This window comes from Bombina bombina, chromosome 3, assembly GCF_027579735.1.
Source record: "Bombina bombina isolate aBomBom1 chromosome 3, aBomBom1.pri, whole genome shotgun sequence".
Taxonomy (NCBI): Eukaryota; Metazoa; Chordata; class Amphibia; order Anura; family Bombinatoridae; genus Bombina; species Bombina bombina.
Window position 1 is genome coordinate 795,554,640 of NC_069501.1, and position 19,356 is coordinate 795,573,995.

General features: G+C 40.7%; 1 protein-coding gene across 1 annotated transcript in view; it reads left to right on the plus strand.

Annotated features, from left to right (window-relative positions):
- VWA3B (von Willebrand factor A domain containing 3B) overlaps positions 1 to 19,356 on the plus strand; it is a 486,211-nt gene that overhangs the window by 31,997 nt on the left and 434,858 nt on the right. The window contains exons 2-3 of the mRNA XM_053707714.1: positions 12,710 to 12,820; positions 15,183 to 15,376. Of these exons, the coding sequence (XP_053563689.1) occupies positions 12,710 to 12,820; positions 15,183 to 15,376 (305 nt within the window). The remainder of the gene's footprint in view (positions 1 to 12,709; positions 12,821 to 15,182; positions 15,377 to 19,356) is intronic.

Below are 19,356 nucleotides of genomic sequence, written 5' to 3' on the forward strand. Positions count from 1 at the left end.
GATTTCACGGGTGGAAGGTGAACATAAAAAAGGAGTTCTCTCTTCCCTCTTACAAGAGTTTCCTTCCTAGGGACTCTGATAGACTCGGTAGAAATGAAAATATTTCTGATGGAGGTCAGAAAGTTAAAACTCTTAACCACTTGCCGAGCTCTTCATTCCATTCCTCGGTCATCAGTGGCTCAGTATATGGAGGTAATCGGACTCATGGTAGCGGCAATGGACATAGATCCTTTTGCCCGCCTACACCTCAGACCACTGCAGCTATGCATGCTCAAACAGTGGAATGGGGATTATGCAGATTTATCTCCTCAACTGCATCTGGACCGGGAGACCAGAGATTCTCTTCTCTGGTGGTTGTCACAGGACCACCTGTCTCAGGGAATGTGTTTCCGCAGGCCAGAGTGGCTCATTGTAACGACAGATGCCAGCCTGCTAGGCTGGGGTGCTGTCTGGAATTCCCTGAAAGCACAGGGCTAATGGTCTCGGGAGGAAGCTCTCCTTCCAATAAACATTCTAGAACTAAGAGCGATATTCAATTCACTTCAGGCGTGGCCTCAGCTTGCTGCGGCCAAATTCATCAGGATTCAGTCGGACAACATCACAAGGAGTTCTCTAGCGATGATGGAGGTAACCAAAATAATCCGGTGGGCAGAGGATCACTCTTGCCATCTCTCAGCGATCCACATCCCAGGAGTAGAGAACTGGGAGGCGGATTTTCTAAATCGTCAGACTTTTCATCCGGGGGAGTAGGAACTCCATCCGGAGGTATTTGCCCAGCTGATTCAGCTATGGGGCACACTAGAATTGGATCTGATGGCGTCTTGTCAGAATGCCAAACTTCCTCGCTACGGGTCCAGCTCCCGGGATCCCAAGGCGGTACTGATAGATGCTCTAGCAGTGCCTTGGTCCTTCAATCTGGCCTATGTATTTCCACCGTTTCCTCTCCTTCCACGTCTGGTTGCCAGAATCAAGCAGGAGAGAGCTTCGGTAATTCTGATAGCACCTGCGTGGCCACGCAGGACTTGGTATGCAGACCTAGTGGACATGTCCTCGGTTCCACCGTGGACTCTGCCAATGAGGCGGGACCTTCTAATCCAAGGTCCGTTCATGCATCCAAATCTAATTTCTCTGCGTCTGACTGCTTGGAGATTGAACGCCTGATTCTATCAAAGCGTGGTTTCTCTGAGTCGGTCATTGATACCCTGATTCAGGCTAGAAAGCCTGTCACAAGGAAGATCTATCATAAGATTTGGCGCAAATATCTTTATTGGTGTGAATCCAAAGGTTTCTCGTGGAGTAAGATTAGGATTCCTAGAATATTGTCTTTTCTCCAAGAAAGTTTGGAGAAGGGATTATCTGCTAGTTCCCTAAAAGGACAAATATCTGCTTTGTCTATTCTACTTCACAAACGTCTGGCAGATGTTCCAGACGTTCAAGCATTTAGTCAGGCTTTGGTCAGAATCAAGCCTGTATTTAAACCTGTTGCTCCGCCATGGAGCCTAAACTTAGTTCTTAAAGTTCTTCAAGGGGTTCCGTTTGAACCTATGCATTCCATAGATATTAAGCTTCTGTCTTGGAAAGTTTTGTTTTTAGTAGCTATCTCTTTGGCTCTAAGAGTTTCTGAGCTATCTGCTTTACAATGTGATTCACCTTACCTCGTTTTCCATGCAGATAAGGTGGTTTTACGTACCAAACCTGGGTTTCTTCCTAAGGTTGTTTCTAATAAGAATATCAATCAAGAGATTGTGGTTCCTTCTTTGTGTCCTAATCCTTCATCTAAGAAGGAACGTCTGTTACACAATCTTGATGTGGTTCGTGCTTTAAAGTTCTACTTACAAGCAACTAAAGATTTTTGTCAAACATCTTCTTTGTTTGTTGTTTATTCTGGTAAACGGAGAGGTCAAAGGGTTACCGCTACCTCTCTTTCCTTTTGGCTGAAAAGCATCATCCGTTTGGTCTATGAGACTGTTGGCCAGCAGCCTCCTGAAAGAATTACTGCTCATTCTACTAGAGCTGTGGCTTCCACATGGGCTTTTAAAAATGAGGTTTCTGTTGAACAGATTTGTAAGGCGGCGACTTGGTCTTCGCTTAATACGTTTTCAAAATTTTACAAATTCAATACTTTTATTTTTGGGAGAAAGGTTCTACAAGCAGTGGTGCCTTCCGTTTAAGGTCCCTGTCTTGTCCCTCCCTTCATCCGTGTCCTAAAGCTTTGGTATTGGTATCCCACAAGTAAGGATGAATCCGTGGACTCGATACATCTTACAAGAGAAAACATAATTTATGCTTACCTGATAAATTTATTTCTCTTGTGATGTATCGAGTCCACGGCCCGCCCTGTTTTTTAAGACAGGCATATATATTGCATATATATTTTTATTTTAAAACTTTCAGTCACCACTGCACCCTATAGTTTCTCCTTTTTCTTCCTATCCTTTGGTCGAATGACTGGGGGGTGGAGCTAAGGGGGGGAGCTATATAGACAGCTCTGCTGTGGGTGCTCTCTTTGCCACTTCCTGTAGGGGAGGAGAATATCAGACAAGTAAGGATGAATCCGTGGACTCGATACATCACAAGAGAAATAAATTTATCAGGTAAGCATAAATTATGTTTTTATTAAAAATGTAATGCTTAACAAACAAATTATGTGGTTGGTACCCCTGCAATGGCATCAATAAGATAAATAAATACAATGCAACTTTCTGGTGAATAATATTACTTCAATTTAACTTTATATTATATAGAAACTAAATTCTGCTCTCTGACATCATCTCTATTCCTACAATTCTACCAGGATAGTGAAACATTTTAAATTTAAAATTTTTATTAAGATATCTTAAACATTGTACAAACAGTGCAGTGAGATTTTACATTGTTGCGATATGTTGAAAATGAAAAGAAAACAAAAAGAATAAAACAATACAAGCATTAGGTCAGCGTCTGTGAACATAGATTAGAAGGACCAGAACCTCAGACATCAAAAATTGATGGTGATTAAAGATAGCACCAGGCCACCTTAATTGTCATCATTCGTTTTCTTAATGTCTAATTTCCAACTACAAGAGCCAGACAGGTATAATCTAATACCTATTTCCTGAATCATAGATAGCCAAGCGCTGGAATCATAGCCTAGAGTTGGATTGTTATGCAGGTCTAGTCTAGGCATGTACACCTAGGACGCCTAGGGTATCGGTCAAAAGTCGGTCTCCAGATAGAGGTATTCTTCCACTAGGCCCTTGAGTAACATGTTCTCAACTAGGTCACAATAACTGTGCGTCTTGCAAACTGGGGGGTAATAGGGGGGGATAGGTGGGGGTATTTCCTGCATAGATGGTATGGGGAAGGATAGGGGGGGACTAAGAAAAAAAAAAAGGGGTTAGGGAAAGTAGAAGAGTACATAGATCTTATCTGACGGATCCTACTGACATTCATGCCAATCTTGCCAGGTGAGCCAATATGACTCAAGTGTATTGGTCTCTCCAGCCACATATCTTTCCATTGATGCAAAGTGACCTATCACGCCGCATACATCAGCCGGAGACGGGGGTTCTGTTTGTTTCAAGCCCTAGCGATACACAACTTTGTAGCTGCTACTATATAGATGACCATTTTTTTGACTGGAGTGGTAATGGAGTTCGGGAAGATGTGAAAGAGTGCTATTTGTGGAGTGAGATGTACAGTTGCAAGAAAAAGTGTGTGAACCCTTTGGAATGATATGGATTTCTGCACAAATTGGTCATAAAATGTGATCTGATCATCATCTAAGTCACAACAATAGACAATCACAGTCTGCTTAAACTAATAACACACAAAGAATGAAATGTTGCCATGTTTTTATTGAACACACCATGTAAACATTCACAGTGCAGGTGGAAAAAGTATGTGAACCCTTGGATTTAATAACTGATTGAACCTCCTTTGGCAGCAATAACTTCAACCAAATGTTTCCTGTAGTTGAAGATCAGACGTGCGCAACAGTCAGGAGTAATTCTTGACCATTCCTCTTTACAGAACTGTTTCAGTTCAGCAATATTCTTGGGATGTCTGGTGTGAATCTCTTTCTTGAGGTCATGCCACAGCATCTCAATCAGGTTGAGGTCAGGACTCTGACTGGGCCACTTCAGAAGGCGTATTTTCTTCTGTTTAAGCCATTCTGTTGTTGATTTACTTCTATGCTTTGGGTCATTGTCCTGTTGCAACACCCATCTTCTGTTGAGCTTCAGCTGGTAGACAAATGGCCTTAAGTTCTCCTGCAAAATGTCTTGATGAACTTGGGAATTCATTTTTCCTTCGATGATAGCAATCCGTCCAGGCCCTGACGCAGCAAATCAGCCCCTAACCATGATGCCCCCACCACCTGTGAGGATTGACCGGGTTGCATACTATCCCTTTAAGGACTTCACTTCCTTTTGCTATTTAAGGACCCTCCTACCATTTTCCTTTGCTGGCAAATTGAGTGTTGTAGCCATACAGCTACAGAATCTTTTCCTTGCTAGCTCTGTGGAGATTGATCGCATCAATCTTTGTTACCTGTATCCAGTATTCGGAACGATCCGTTTACCATCTTTAACCTAGCAGCTCTCTCTCTCCTTGCTACTGAGACTCTGTGTGCTCTCCTCTGACGTCATCAGCTACGGACGTGCTGAGTTACTACACAGCTCATCTCACTACCGGCATCTCCCGACGAACTGTGCATTCAGTAAGATACAGCTTGCCTGTCCTGCTACCAACTACTCCGGTACCTTAGAGAGTGTTCCCTCCTGAGATAAGGTATCACCTTATTTTGCCATATTTGAATTGGTAACGATGTTATAAGTTTTGCTTACTGTTTCATACCTTGGCATATATTAAACTCATTGTGTTAACTAGGGTAATCTCGCAATTGTTAGCACTGTGACACACAACCACTATTTGAATGCAATGTGTTTCTGAGTAATCTTTACTTATTTTTACGATATAAACAAAAATATCTCTTAATAAATCCTTTTTAGTAAGTAGTCTTTAACAGTCATTACATAATTTGCCAGCCAAAAGAAAAGTGAGGAATTTATATATATTCCTTATTAATTCCAGCACCTAAAGAAATTAAAGTACTACTTAAAGCTGACATGGATCAGGATACTATGGCAAACCGTATTCAGGCTTTATCTGATAGAATGGATTACATCAGTAACTCTTTTCAGGAATTACAAGTTGAGAACCAGGCACTTAAAGCCTGTCTTAGAGAGGTTCTCTCAGTAAAACCTAGTCAAATAGAGACACACCCAGAACCTTCGGTTTCACCCCCTGAGAAATTCACTGGGACTCGCTCTCAATTTAGAGAATTCAAAAACTCCTGCTTATTGTTATTTGAGCTCAAACCCAGAACTTATCCCTCAGAGAGGATTAGAGTACTGACTGTGATCTCGTACCTCAGGGGTGAACCGAGAGCCTGGGCAGATTCTTATTATGAAAAACAGGATTCTATTTTGGGATCATTAGATGGGTTTTTTGCTGAAATGTCCATCCTTTATGATGACCCATTTAAACAGGTGTCTGCAGAGAACGCTCTGAGATCCCTTAAACAATCAAAAAATCCTGTAGAAGTGTATATCACTCAATTCAAAATCTTTGCCACTGACTCTCTATGGAACGAAGTATCCCTAAAAAATCAGTTTCGAATTGGTCTCTCAGAGGAGATTAAGGACGAGCTTTCTCGCATTGGAATTCCAGAAACTCTTGACGAACTTTTTTCCCTAGCTATCAGTATAGATCGTCGCCTCAGGGAAAGGCGTTCAGAAAAAGCAAGCACCTCTAAAAGATATATACCTTCCCCCAGTTATGCTACGAAGGATTATGCACAACCCATGGAAATAGGGTTTGTGAAAGGGCCGCTACCACCTCAGGAAAAATTGAGGAGAAAAGCTCAAAATTTGTGCATGTATTGTGCAGCCACGAATCATGAAGTTAAGGACTGTCCAGTCCTATCTAAACAAAAATCATGTAAGTTATTTAATTTCCATTTAAGTTCTGTGAGTGGTACACTGTCGTCCAGGTTTATAACCATACCCATTATTTTGCAGTGGGACAACAACAGGATCACGACTGAGGCTATTATTGACACCGGTTCCTGTGGGAATTTTGTTGATATGACATTTGCAAAATGTAATAAAATTCCATTGTTGTGTAAGCAGAACCCTGTCTCTGTAAAAGTCATTGATGGTAGGTCTTTATCCACAGGTCCTGTCACTCATCAGACACTACCACTACATCTCTCTACTAAGAATTACATCTCTGGGGATCTAATTTTAGATGTCATACATTCCCCTATGTTTAATGTCATACTTGGGATTCATTGGTTACGCCAACATAAACCATTGATTGATTGGAATACTCTCGGTCTCACTTTTCCTACAAACAATCCTCCTGAAACAACATTTAGTACACCTGCAGTATTAAACATCACAGAGTCATCAATTCCCACACATTATCTCGATTTTAGTGACGTTTTTGATAAGAAGGATGCCGAAACCTTGCCGCCCCATAGGGCATACGACTGCCCGATTGATCTCCTTCCTGGGGTTTCCATTCCTTTCGGGCATATATATCCATTATCTAAGCCCGAGCTAGAACATCTTAAGACTTATATTGATGAGAACCTCAGGAAGGGGTTCATAAGACCTAGCACATCCCCAGCTGGGGCTGGCATGTTTTTTGTCACTAATAAGGACGGGTCTTTAAGACCTATTATTGACTATAGAGAGCTGAACAGACGTACTAGAAAAAATAGGTACCCACTCCCACTCATACCCGAACTGATAGAGAGATTGAGGGGTGCCTCGGTTTACACAAAATTGGATCTCCGAGGTGCCTATAATCTCATCAGAATGAGAGCTGGAGACGAATGGCTTACAGCATTCAGGACCAGATATGGCCTGTTCGAATATACTGTAATGCCATTCGGATTGTGCAATGCTCCAGCTACATTTCAATGTTTAATCAATGACATTTTCAGAGACATACTAGATGTTTACGTGGTTGTATATTTGGATGACATCCTGATCTACTCTGCAGACCTTAACCAACATAGATTACATGTAAGGAATGTCTTATCCAGATTAAGAGAACACCGGCTTTACGCCAAACTTGAAAAATGTATCTTCGACACAGATGATATAGCCTTTCTAGGCTATCATATCACTCCCTCTGGTATTAGTATGCAAGATGATAAAGTGCAGGCTATCCAAACATGGCCCATTCCAACCTCAAAGAAGGAAGTCCAGCGTTTCCTGGGCTTTTCTAATTTCTATAGGAAGTTTATTCCAGGTTTTGCTAAAACCACTAAACCACTAACAGATCTGACAAAACTTAACTCTCCTTTCAAGTGGACTAATCAGACTCAGGCAGTGTTTGATCTACTGAAACATAAATTTTCAACAGCTCCTATCTTACAGTTCCCAGACTTAGACAAACAATTTATTCTTGAAGTTGACGCATCCGAGTATGCGATTGGGGCCGTCTTGTCACAGAGAAAATCCTTTAAGGAACCCTTGCATCCCGTGGCATTCTTCTCAAGACTTATGCTACCTGCGGAGCTTAACTATCCGGTAGGAGAGAAGGAGCTCTTAGCCATCAAGACCTCCTTCGATCATTGGCGTCATCTGCTTGAGGGTGCACATCATCCCATAGTGATCTATACCGACCATAAAAACCTCCAGTACTTACAGTCAAACAGGACCCTCTCTTCTAGGCAATTACGCTGGAGCCTCTACTTTTCCAGATTCCGCTACATTATCACCTATCGACCTGGTATAAAAAATGGAAAAGCTGATGCCTTGTCCAGAAAGGATCAAAGACTCTCATCTACCCAGATTCCATCTACTGTGATACCTAAACATTGTATTGTTGGTATGCTTACGGATTTAATTCCTTTTCTGAAAGAGGCGCAACAGAATGATAACACCAAACCACTGAATGATTTGCAGTTAGACCCGGACCACCTATACAGATACCAGGAAAGGTTCTATGTGCCCCCCTCTCTTAGACCATCTATACTAAATATGGTCCATAATTCACCTTTAGCTGGACATTTGGGTCTTATGAAATCTCAAGATCTCCTACAAAGATCCTTCTGGTGGCCTACTATGACGAAAGATGTGAATCTTTATATCTCACAGTGTAACATATGTGCCACAACAAAACATTCTAGACAACTCTCCACAGGGTTACTACATCCAATACCGGTTCCACATGCACCTTGGGAAACAGTTTCATTGGACTTTATAGTTGAACTCCCTTTATCTTTATCTTACACTACTATATTGGTTGTAACTGACTTATTTTCGAAAATGGCACATTTCATCCCACTTACTGCTTTACCATCGGCGGAAAAGACGAGTGAAATTTTTGTTAAGGAAATTATTCGTTTACATGGCATCCCCAAGGTTTTGATAAGTGATAGGGGAACACAGTTCACCTCCAGGTTTTGGAGAAACCTCTGTAAGGCCTTACATATAGAACAACGTCTCAGCACCTCCTATCACCCCCAAACTAACGGGCAAACGGAACGTGTCAATCAGTGCCTCGAACAGTATCTGAGATGCTACTGTTCCCATCAGCAAGATACATGGGCATCTTACTTACATCTGGCTGAGATTGCTTACAATAATAGCAAAAGTTCTTCGACTGGTTACAGTCCCTTTTTCATCAACTATGGCTATCACCCTCGCTTCGATCTCTTCCCCCGAATTGAAACACCTTGTCCACGAGTCAATGATTTAGTGAATGATATATCCCAGATCTTCACATCTGTACGGGAAAATATCCAACAAGCCCAATCTTCACAGCGGCATCACTATAATCTTCGCCATAGAAAGGCTCCTGAGTATTCCGTGGGTCAACTCGTCTGGCTTTCAACTAAGAATTTGAAGCTCCCTTATCCTAGTCGAAAGTTAGGTCCATTGTTCATTGGACCCTACCCTATCCTTCGTTTGGTTAATCCTGTTACTGTTACTCTTGACCTCCCTTCTACCATCCGTATTCACCCTACATTCCATGTCTCCTTGGTCAAGCCTTGCACCTCACCTGCGTCTGGCTCTACATCTCTTCCTGCTCCTGGTGTTGGTGTTCCTGATGTTGAATACGAAGTTCAGACCATCCTTGATTCCCGTTACCGTCAGGGACGGTTGTTTTATTTGATACATTGGAAGGGTTACGGACATGATGAAGATTCCTGGGAACCGGCCTCTAATGTGTCTGCACCTCGGCTGGTTTCCATATTCCATAGGAGGTTTCCGGATAGACCACGGCCTTGAACCTCGCTGTGGTTCCTTTTTTGGGGGGCCTATGTGAGGATTGACCGGGTTGCATACTATCCCTTTAAGGACTTCACTTCCTTTTGCTATTTAAGGACCCTCCTACCATTTTCCTTTGCTGGCAAATTGAGTGTTGTAGCCATACAGCTACAGAATCTTTTCCTTGCTAGCTCTGTGGAGATTGATCGCATCAATCTTTGTTACCTGTATCCAGTATTCGGAACGATCCGTTTACCATCTTTAACCTAGCAGCTCTCTCTCTCCTTGCTACTGAGACTCTGTGTGCTCTCCTCTGACGTCATCAGCTACGGACGTGCTGAGTTACTACACAGCTCATCTCACTACCGGCATCTCCCGACGAACTGTGCATTCAGTAAGATACAGCTTGCCTGTCCTGCTACCAACTACTCCGGTACCTTAGAGAGTGTTCCCTCCTGAGATAAGGTATCACCTTATTTTGCCATATTTGAATTGGTAACGATGTTATAAGTTTTGCTTACTGTTTCATACCTTGGCATATATTAAACTCATTGTGTTAACTAGGGTAATCTCGCAATTGTTAGCACTGTGACACACAACCACTATTTGAATGCAATGTGTTTCTGAGTAATCTTTACTTATTTTTACGATATAAACAAAAATATCTCTTAATAAATCCTTTTTAGTAAGTAGTCTTTAACAGTCATTACACCACCATACTTCACAGTTGGGATGAGGTTTTGATGTTGGTGTGCTGTGCCTCTTTTTCGCCACACATAGTGTTGTGTGTTTCTTCCAAACAACTCAACTTTGGTTTCATCTGTTCACAGAATATTTTTCCATTACTGCTGTGGAACATCCAGGTGCTTTTGTGAAAACTGTAAACGTGCAGCAATGTTTTGTTTGGACAGCAGTGGCTTCCTCTCTGGTATCCTCCCATGAAATCCATTCTTGTTTAGTGTTTTACATATTGTAGATTCGCTAACAGGGATGTTAGCATTTGCCAGTGACTTTTGTAAGTCTTTAGCGGACACTCTAGGATTCTTCTTCACCTCATTGAGCAGTCTGCGCTGTGCTCTTGCAGTCATCTTTACAGGACGGCCACTTCTAGGTAGAGTAGCAGCAGTGCTGAACTTTCTCCATTTATAAAGAATTTGTCTTACCATGGACTGATGAACAGCAAGGCTTTTGGAGATACTTTTATAACCCTCTCCAGCTTTATGCAAGTCAACAATTCTTAATCGTAGGTCTTCTGAGAGCTCTTTTGTGTGAGGCATCATTCACATCAGGCAATGCTTCTTGTGAAAAGCAAACCCAGAACTGGTGTGTGTTTTTTATAGGGCAGGGCAGCTATAACCAACACCTCCAATCTCATCTCATTGATTGGACTCCAGTTGGCTGACATCTCACTCCAATTAGCTCTTGGAGATGTCATTAGTCTAGGGGTTCACATACTTTTTCCACCTGCACTGTGAATGTTTACATGGTCTGTTCGATAAAAACATGGCAACATTTCATTCTTTGTGTGTTATTAGTTTAAGCAGACTGTGATTGTCTATTGTTGTGACTTAGATGATGATCAGATCACATTTTATGACCAATTTGTGCAGAAATCCATATCATTCCAAAGGGTTCACATACTTTTTCTTGCAACTGTAAGTCGATGTTTAATGTTTGGATGAGAAGTTCAACATCTCTCCAAAGCGGTTTGATCTTTTCGCAGGACCACCAGATATGGGGATCAGAGCCCACCTGTTGGCAGTTCCTCCAGCAATCTGGACTGCTAGTTTTATAGATCTGGGAATGTCTTACTGGCGTCCTGTGCCACTTCAGAAGTACTTTAACGTACGTTTCCATCACTGTCACACAATGGAGGGTCTTTTTTGTAAGCAAAAGTGCCCTAGAGAAGTCCTCCATTGAGATTGTTACTTGCAGATCTCTGCACCACGCTTTCATTTGCCAAGGGGGTCCAGAGCATTGGTCTTTAACAAGAGCCGCGTAGTGGTAAGATAGTGGTCTGATCATGGTCGCACCTTTTTGCCACCTCTCTTCCCATTTGGTTTTTTCTCTTAACTCTGACTTGGGAAAGCCTCTTGCTCGAATAAGACTCAATACTCTCATACTCTCAAATCTAGACCATCTAGACCCGGTCTCTGTGGGTACACAATCTCTTGAAACCACAGATAGTGCTCCAGAGGAGTAGAGATCTGAAATCGATTTTTTCTCGTCGTTAATCCAAAAGTCTGGATGGATGTTTGGAAAACCCCAAAGCAAGCCAGCGATACTGTGTATGGGGGATGGATGCGGGGAGATTGTTGTGCAAGTCATGCCAAATTGAATAGGTCTGGCGGACCACAGGATTGGAGATCTCTTTGCACAAGTTCACGTGCTTAGGAACCCATATCACGTCTCTGAGAGTAAGTCCCAAAGGTAGAGCCTGTTCCTCAATCCTATGCCAACCTGGCTTCTCCTCAAGAATACCCCATGCCGAAATGTGTGTCAATCTTGCTGCTTCATAGTAAAGGTAGACGTTGGGGAACGCAACACCTCCACTCGAATAGGGTCTTTGCAGAATTTTGTAGGCCACTCTGGGAATTTTGTTCTTCCAAACATAGTGTAGGACTAGACTATGAATTTGTTTCAAGTATCCGTGGGGGATATTGATTGGGAGACATCTAAATAAATATAGAGCTTTCGGTAGGAGCGACATTTTAACTGCCGCCACCCTACCAAGCCACGAGACCTCCTGGAAGTCCCACTTCAATGTCAAGGTCTTCAGTTCTTCAAGGAGTTTATCATAATTCATTTTCACAACTAAATCAAGATCAGCACTTAGAAAAACTCCCAAATGTGACATATGTGAGTCAGACCAATGAAAACTAAAAGTTCTCTGCAGAGTCAGTAATCTCTCAGGGGGGATATTGAGGGCATATGCCTCCGTTTTCGACTTGTTAGATTTATAATAACTGAGCATCATGAAAGAATCGATCAACTCAAAAACTGATAGTGAAACATTTTATTACCCAGGATTACTTGATACTGACATTATTTTATTCTATATATTATATTACTATACCTTCACTGTTAAACGTCTAATGCCACTTAAATGGGACTGTCTGTGCCTGTGCCTGCTTTATATATGCCTAAATACATGCCAACGAATGTAAGATTTGTAGCTATTCCAGTAAATATTTTCATTTGCTTTTTTCACATCTGAGAGTTTAAAAAGCCAACTAACTCACAAATCATCTCATGTTTCTGCAATTTTTGTGCTATTGTTTTTACATTTCAAATTCCACAAATTGCTACTCTTGAAAGTTAAAAAACATGTTCCTACTTTTATTTCATATATTTCATAATACACATGAGCAAATTGAGAAATAAAATATATATGTGATGAATAAATTACTATTAGCTGTTAAATATTCTCTTTGTAGAATGTGATTTGATAGAAGATGAGCGCTTGATCTTCATGGAACTGAAGGAAGCTGAAAATACACTAACCAATTTACAGAATATTTTAAAGGAGTTTTATCGAACTGAAAATGGTAATACTGTCTTGGTTTGTTGTACTTTTGTTGTCTGTACATTTTAGTTAAAGGATTACTTTCTGTTATAATTTTTAAGCTAAACAACTAACATGTTAAAGTTAATAAACATTAATTAAAACCTACTGACCTATATTTTCTCCAAAACAAAGTTTCATAACGTTCTAAAAGTTATATCTTTTATTCGCCGATGATGTCACGTTATCCTGCCCACTATTTTCAGCACTGAGTGTTCAAAATACTTAAACCAATAACTTTGTGTTTAAAGCGCCATTTTGGAACCTAGGTATTGTAAACGGATTGGTACAGAGCAAAGGATACCCACTGTGTGGGTGTGGAAAACAATTAAATTTGCAGACAAGATTTCTGATATATACGGTAGAGATATGTTAATGAAATGCTATTGAGAAAAAGCATATTTGGGGTAGTTAGTTAGTAACAGGCATAGAAAATATTTACTTACAGTGGCCCTTTAAATTCATATAACTTTAAATGGCCATTATTGACCGATACAATCCAGCTTATAAAACATAAAAAAAATTATAACTGTGAAATCTGAGATCTGTCACTATACCAAAAATTATAATAACTAATATACTTTGAACAATAAAGGGTCATAATACTCAAAAAAGGAAATGCTCTAATTCTTAAAGGAGTTAAACACACATAAGAAGTGTGCTTGAGACCCATGGAGCACTGCAAGTAGGATTGATAGTCTTAAAATGACATGCTCTAATATCTTTTTTTCTACTATCGTGGCCTTTTATAACCATTAATGTCTCCAACATACCATTTAGGGGTTAATGACATAATCCCCAAAGAAAGACCAGCAACGTACATTATAACTGTGAAATCTGAGATCTGTCACTATACCAATTAGAGTATCAAAAGTTATAATAACTAATATACTTTGAACAATAAAGGGTCATAATACTCAAAAAAGGAAATGCTCTAATTCTTAAAGGAGTTAAACACACATAAGAAGTGTGCTTGAGACCCATGGAGCACTGCAAGTAGGATTGATAGTCTTAAAATGACATGCTCTAATATCTTTTTTTCTACTATCGTGGCCTTTTATAACCATTAATGTCTCCAACATACCATTTAGGGGTTAATGACATAATCCCCAAAGAAAGACCAGCAACGTACAGAGTACGTCACTGGTCCTTAAGGGGTTAATTAACAAAAAGTCTACTCACAATTATTAGCTCATTAAGGAAATTCATTTACATCATGGCTCTGCAGATTTGTCATTAAATGAATCCATATTCATCCCGCACATCTGTTTTGTAGTATTTGCAGAATAGCGCTGCACAATTTTACAGAGACTAAGCCCTTATGCAGGGCCATTTCTATCCCATTAACAAGGGTATTAAATTACATTTTGATATTTCACAGATAAAATAGTCAGTTTTCATTAATACAATCTAACTAAACTTTCCAAATCTGAAACCTGTGTTTTGGTTGACTCTTCATGTAACCAAAGACAAGCTGTTGACATTCATAGAAGTCTATTACAGCAGACTTCATTATTTTATGGTACTGAAGCTCTAGACACCCCACAAACAAGATATATTATATAGTAGATAAGTGTACTTTCATTATTGCTATAGAGGTGCTATGGAAAGGAAACAAAATAAAGTGAACAATACGATGAACACAAGTTAATACCGATGTTCAGGCTCTCCTGGATGATAACCAGGTATTATGTCCCTGTAGCTCTTCATCTTCTGCACCAATTCACAAATACATTACTTGGTTTTACCATTTTGCTGAGAAATGGTAATTTTAGAAATATGAATCCTGTTCTGCCATGAGTGTCAGCTGACACCAAATGGTATATTCTAGCTTGATCTCTCTGAGAAAGATATGATAATATGCAAACTATAATTTTAAAATATTTGTTATATAAGCCTTAATATTTTGGGTGATCTGTTATCAGAAGGGATATGATATATGCTCTGAATTAATGATGTTTACACAGTAATGATGGATTTGGTATGGAGCATGCAACAAACAGCAGTGTGTACTTTGTACATAAAGATACTTATTACTAAGTGGTATCCCTGGGTACATTATTAGACTTTTAGTGCATACAGGTAATTAATTGCACTGTTACATTAAGAAACAAAAGGGACAAATTATTTTGAGAAACCTGATGTGGCTTCAACAGTAGCCAACGAATAATAATAGAGGTACTGTATATTATGTTACTAAAAAAGATGCTACAAAGCCAAAGAAAACCAAAAATATTGGTAACCAATATCTTAGATTTCAAGTGGGGCTATAATAACTGGTTTTCAAGTCCAATTGTGGAATTCTGGCTAAATTATTATGATGTTCTAAATTTCCTTTTTTATAGAAAACAACGATCATCCTGTGACAGAAGTGAAAGACAAAGAATATATTAGTTCAAAACAGTGGCTAAAAAAGTATGGATTAAGAGCACAGAAACTGGGCCTTTATGATGCATTCTCTGACTGCGCCTTTCGACATAGTGATGGTGTAGTGGATATTAAAACAAAGCCTGAGGATGAGTCAGTGCAGACAGATGCTGTAAGTTCATTAAACTGTACAATAGCAGGTTGTATAAGAATTATTATTATGTTATTAATATTATAAAAATGCACAAAAATGTTTCTCATTATCATCTTTCAGACAAAAATATACTGTTAATTGTTATACAAAAAAGATCACGTAAAACACACACGGCTAGATTTAGAGTTCTGCGGCCAAAGGGGTGCGTTAGCTACGCGTGCTTTTTTCCCCCCGCACCTTATAAATACCGCTGGTTTTTAGAGTTCACAGAATGGCTGCGTTAGGCTTCAAAAAAGGGAGCGTAGAGCATATTTACCGCCACTGCAACTCTAAATACCAGCTTTGCTTACGGACGCGGCCAGCTTAAAAAACGTGCTCGTGCACGATTCCCCCATAGAAAACAATGGGGCCATTTGAGTTGAAAAAAAACCTAACACCTGCAAAAAAGCAGCGTTCAGCTCCTAACGCAGCCCCATGGGGAAACACTTCCTAGGTCTGCACCTAACACTCTAACATGTACCCCGAGTCTAAACACCCCTAACCTTACACTTATTAACCCCTAATCTGCCGCCCCCGCTATCGCTGACCCCTGCATATTTTTTTTAACCCCTAATCTGCCACTCCGTACACCGCCGCAACCTACATTATACCTATGTACCCCTAATCTGCTGCCCCTAACACCGCCGACCCCTATATTATATGTATTAACCCCTAATCTGCCACCCCTGCTATCGCTGACCCCTGCATATTATTATTAACCCCTAATCTGCCGCTCCGTACACCGCCGCAACCTACATTATACCTATGTACCCCTAATCTGCTGCCCCTAACACAGCCAACCCCTATATTATATTTATTAACCCCTAATCTGCCCCCCACAACGTCGCCGCCAGCTACCTACAATAATTAACCCCTAATCTGCCGACCGGATCTCGACGCTACTCTAATAAATGGATTAACCCCTAAAGCTAAGTCTAACCCTAACACTAACACCCCCCTAAATTAAATATAATTTAAATCTAACGAAATAAATTAACTCTTATTATATAAATTATTCCTATTTAAAGCTAAATACTTACCTGTAAAATAAACCCTAATATAGCTACAATATAAATAATAATTATATTGTAGCTATTTTAGGATAAATATTTATTTCTCCAACATTGGTGTGTCCGGTCTACAGCTTCATCCTTACTTGTGGGATATTCTCTTCCCCTACAGGAAATGGCAAAGAGAGCACCCAGCAAGAGCTGTCCATATAGCCCCCCCTCTGGCTCCGCCCCACAGTCATTCTCTTTGCCGCTCTGAACAAGTAGCATCTCCACGGGGATGGTAAAGAGTATGTGGTGTTAGTTGTAGTTTTTTATTTCTTCTATCAAGAGTTTGTTATTTTAAAATAGTGCCGGTTTGTACTATTTACTCTACAACAGAAAATGAAGAAGATTTCTGTTAAAGAGTAATATGATTTTAGCAGTAGTAACTAAAATCTATTGCTGTTCCCACGCAGGGCTGTTGAAACCAGAGAACTTCAGTTGGGGGGAACATTTTGCAGGCTTATCTGCTGCAGGTATGATCAGTCATATTTCTAACAAGACATGTTAATGCTAGAAGACTGTCAGTTTTCCCTTAGACTCATAACAGATTAAGGCTTATTAATGGGCTCTATACTGGTTGACACTATTGTGGGCTAAATCGATTGATTTATTTCATATTTAGATGGCTTTTAGAGTGTTTTGTGTACTTAAAAGCACTTTTGGGAACGTTTTTATTCGCCTGGCATTTAGTTAGACTACTATTTCAGTCAGAAAGGCCCCTTCACTCTGGTATGCAGAGGAAGGAGGCCCCGTTTTCGCGCCTCAATTGCGCAGTTTACTTCCATGGCAGTGCATGCAGCTTCATGTGAGGGGTCCTGTGGCTACAAAAACGGACTCAGGAAGGTTTATTTCAGTGCTGAATAAATCTCAGGGAAGGTAAAGAGCCGCAGAAAGGCGGTCTGGCAATGATAGCAGTGTACTAAAATTGTTGAATTGAACAAATAGCTCCGGTTTGCTCATTTTAAGGGTTAAAGTCTTGAAACTTGGTGTGCAATACTTTCAAGCCATTAGGACTCTGGGGTAAAAAGTTTGTAAAAATCGGACATTGCCTTCATTGTTTTTCAAAATATCAGAAATAAAGTGTGCCTGTTTATTATTTAAAGGGACAGTAACGCTTTTCTTTAAAAACGCTTTTATTGCATTATTAGCCTGCCAAATTCTGTCTAACATGTCTATACCTTCAGATGGCTTATGTTCTGTGTATATGAAAGCCAAGGTGGTTCCCCCTATTAATGCATGCGCAAATTGTGTCATAGCGTCCAAACAAAGTATGGACAGTACTGTCACATTGAATAAGATTGCCCAAGATGATTCTTCTAATGAAGGTAGTGGGGATAGTTCTTCATCCTCTCCTTTTGTGTCAACACCAGTTTTGCCCACGCAGGCGATACCTAGTACATCTAGCGCGCCAATGCTGGTTACTATGCAGCAATTAACAGCAGTAATGGATAATTCTATAGCAAATCTGTTATCCAAACTGCCATCCTACCCTAGAAAGCGTGATAGCTCAGTTTTAAATACAGAAGATGAGCAGGTTGGCTCTGAGGACAATTTATCAGTTATACCCTCACATCAATCTGAATTGGCAGTGAGGGAGGGTCTGTCTGAGGGGGAAATTTCTGATTCAGGAAAAGTTTCTCAGCAGGCAGACACTGATGTCGTAACATTTAAATTTAAGTTAGAACATCTCCGTGCCCTGCTTAAGGAGGTCCTAACTACTCTTGATGACTGTGATTCTTTGGTAATTCCAGAGAAATTGTGCAAGATGGACAAATTTTTAGAGGTCCCAGTGCACGCTGATGCTTTTCCAATACCCAAGCGGGTGGCGGACATAGTGACTAAGGAGTGGGAAAAGCCAGGTATACCTTTTGTTCCACCTCCTATATTCAAGAAAAAGTTCCCCATTGTTGACCCCAGAAGGGACGCATGGCAAACGGTTCCTAAGGTGGAGGGGGCAGTGTCAACGTTAGCTAAGCGCACAACTATTCCTATTGAGGACAGTTGCGCTTTTAAAGATCCTATGGATAAAAAATTGGAAGGATTGCTAAAAAAGATATTTGTTCAACAAGGTTTCCTTCTTCAACCAATCTCGTGCATCATTCCTGTCACCACGGCAGCGTATTTTTGGTTCGAGGAACTAGAAAATTCGCTCCAAAAAGAGACTCCATATGATGAAGTCATGGACAGAATTCACGCACTAAAGTTGGCTAATTCCTTTATTTTGGATGCCGCTTTCCAATTGGCTAAGTTAGCGGCGAAAAATTCAGGTTTTGCAATAGTGGCGCGCAGAGCGCTTTGGCTAAAATCCTGGTCGGCGTATGTGTCGTCCAAGAATAAATTGCTTAATATTCCTTTCAAGGGTAAGACCCTTTTCAGGCCGGAATTGAAAGAGATTATTTCAGACATTACTGGTGGAAAGGGACATGCCCTCCCACAGGATAGGCCTTTCAAGGCTAAGAATAAATCCAATTTTCGTTCCTTTCGCAATTTCAGGAACGGACCGAATCCTAACTCTGCGGCCTCCAGACAAGAAGGCAACTCTTCCCAACCTAAACCAGCATGGAAACCATTGCAAGGCTGGAACAAGGGTAAACAGGCCAAGAAGCCTGCTGTTGCTACCAAGACAGCATGAAGGGGTAGCCCCCGATCCGGGACCGGATCTAGTAGGGGGCAGACTTTCTCTCTTCGCTCAGGCTTGGGCAAGAGACGTTCCGGATCCCTGGGCACTAGAAATAGTCTCTCAGGGGTATCTTCTAGAGTTCAAGGAACTTCCTCCAAGGGGAAGGTTCCACATGTCTCGCTTATCTTCAGACCAGATAAAGAGACAGGCATTCTTACATTGCGTAGGAGACCTATTAAAAATGGGAGTGATAAACCCAGTTCCAACAGTGGAACAAGGTCTGG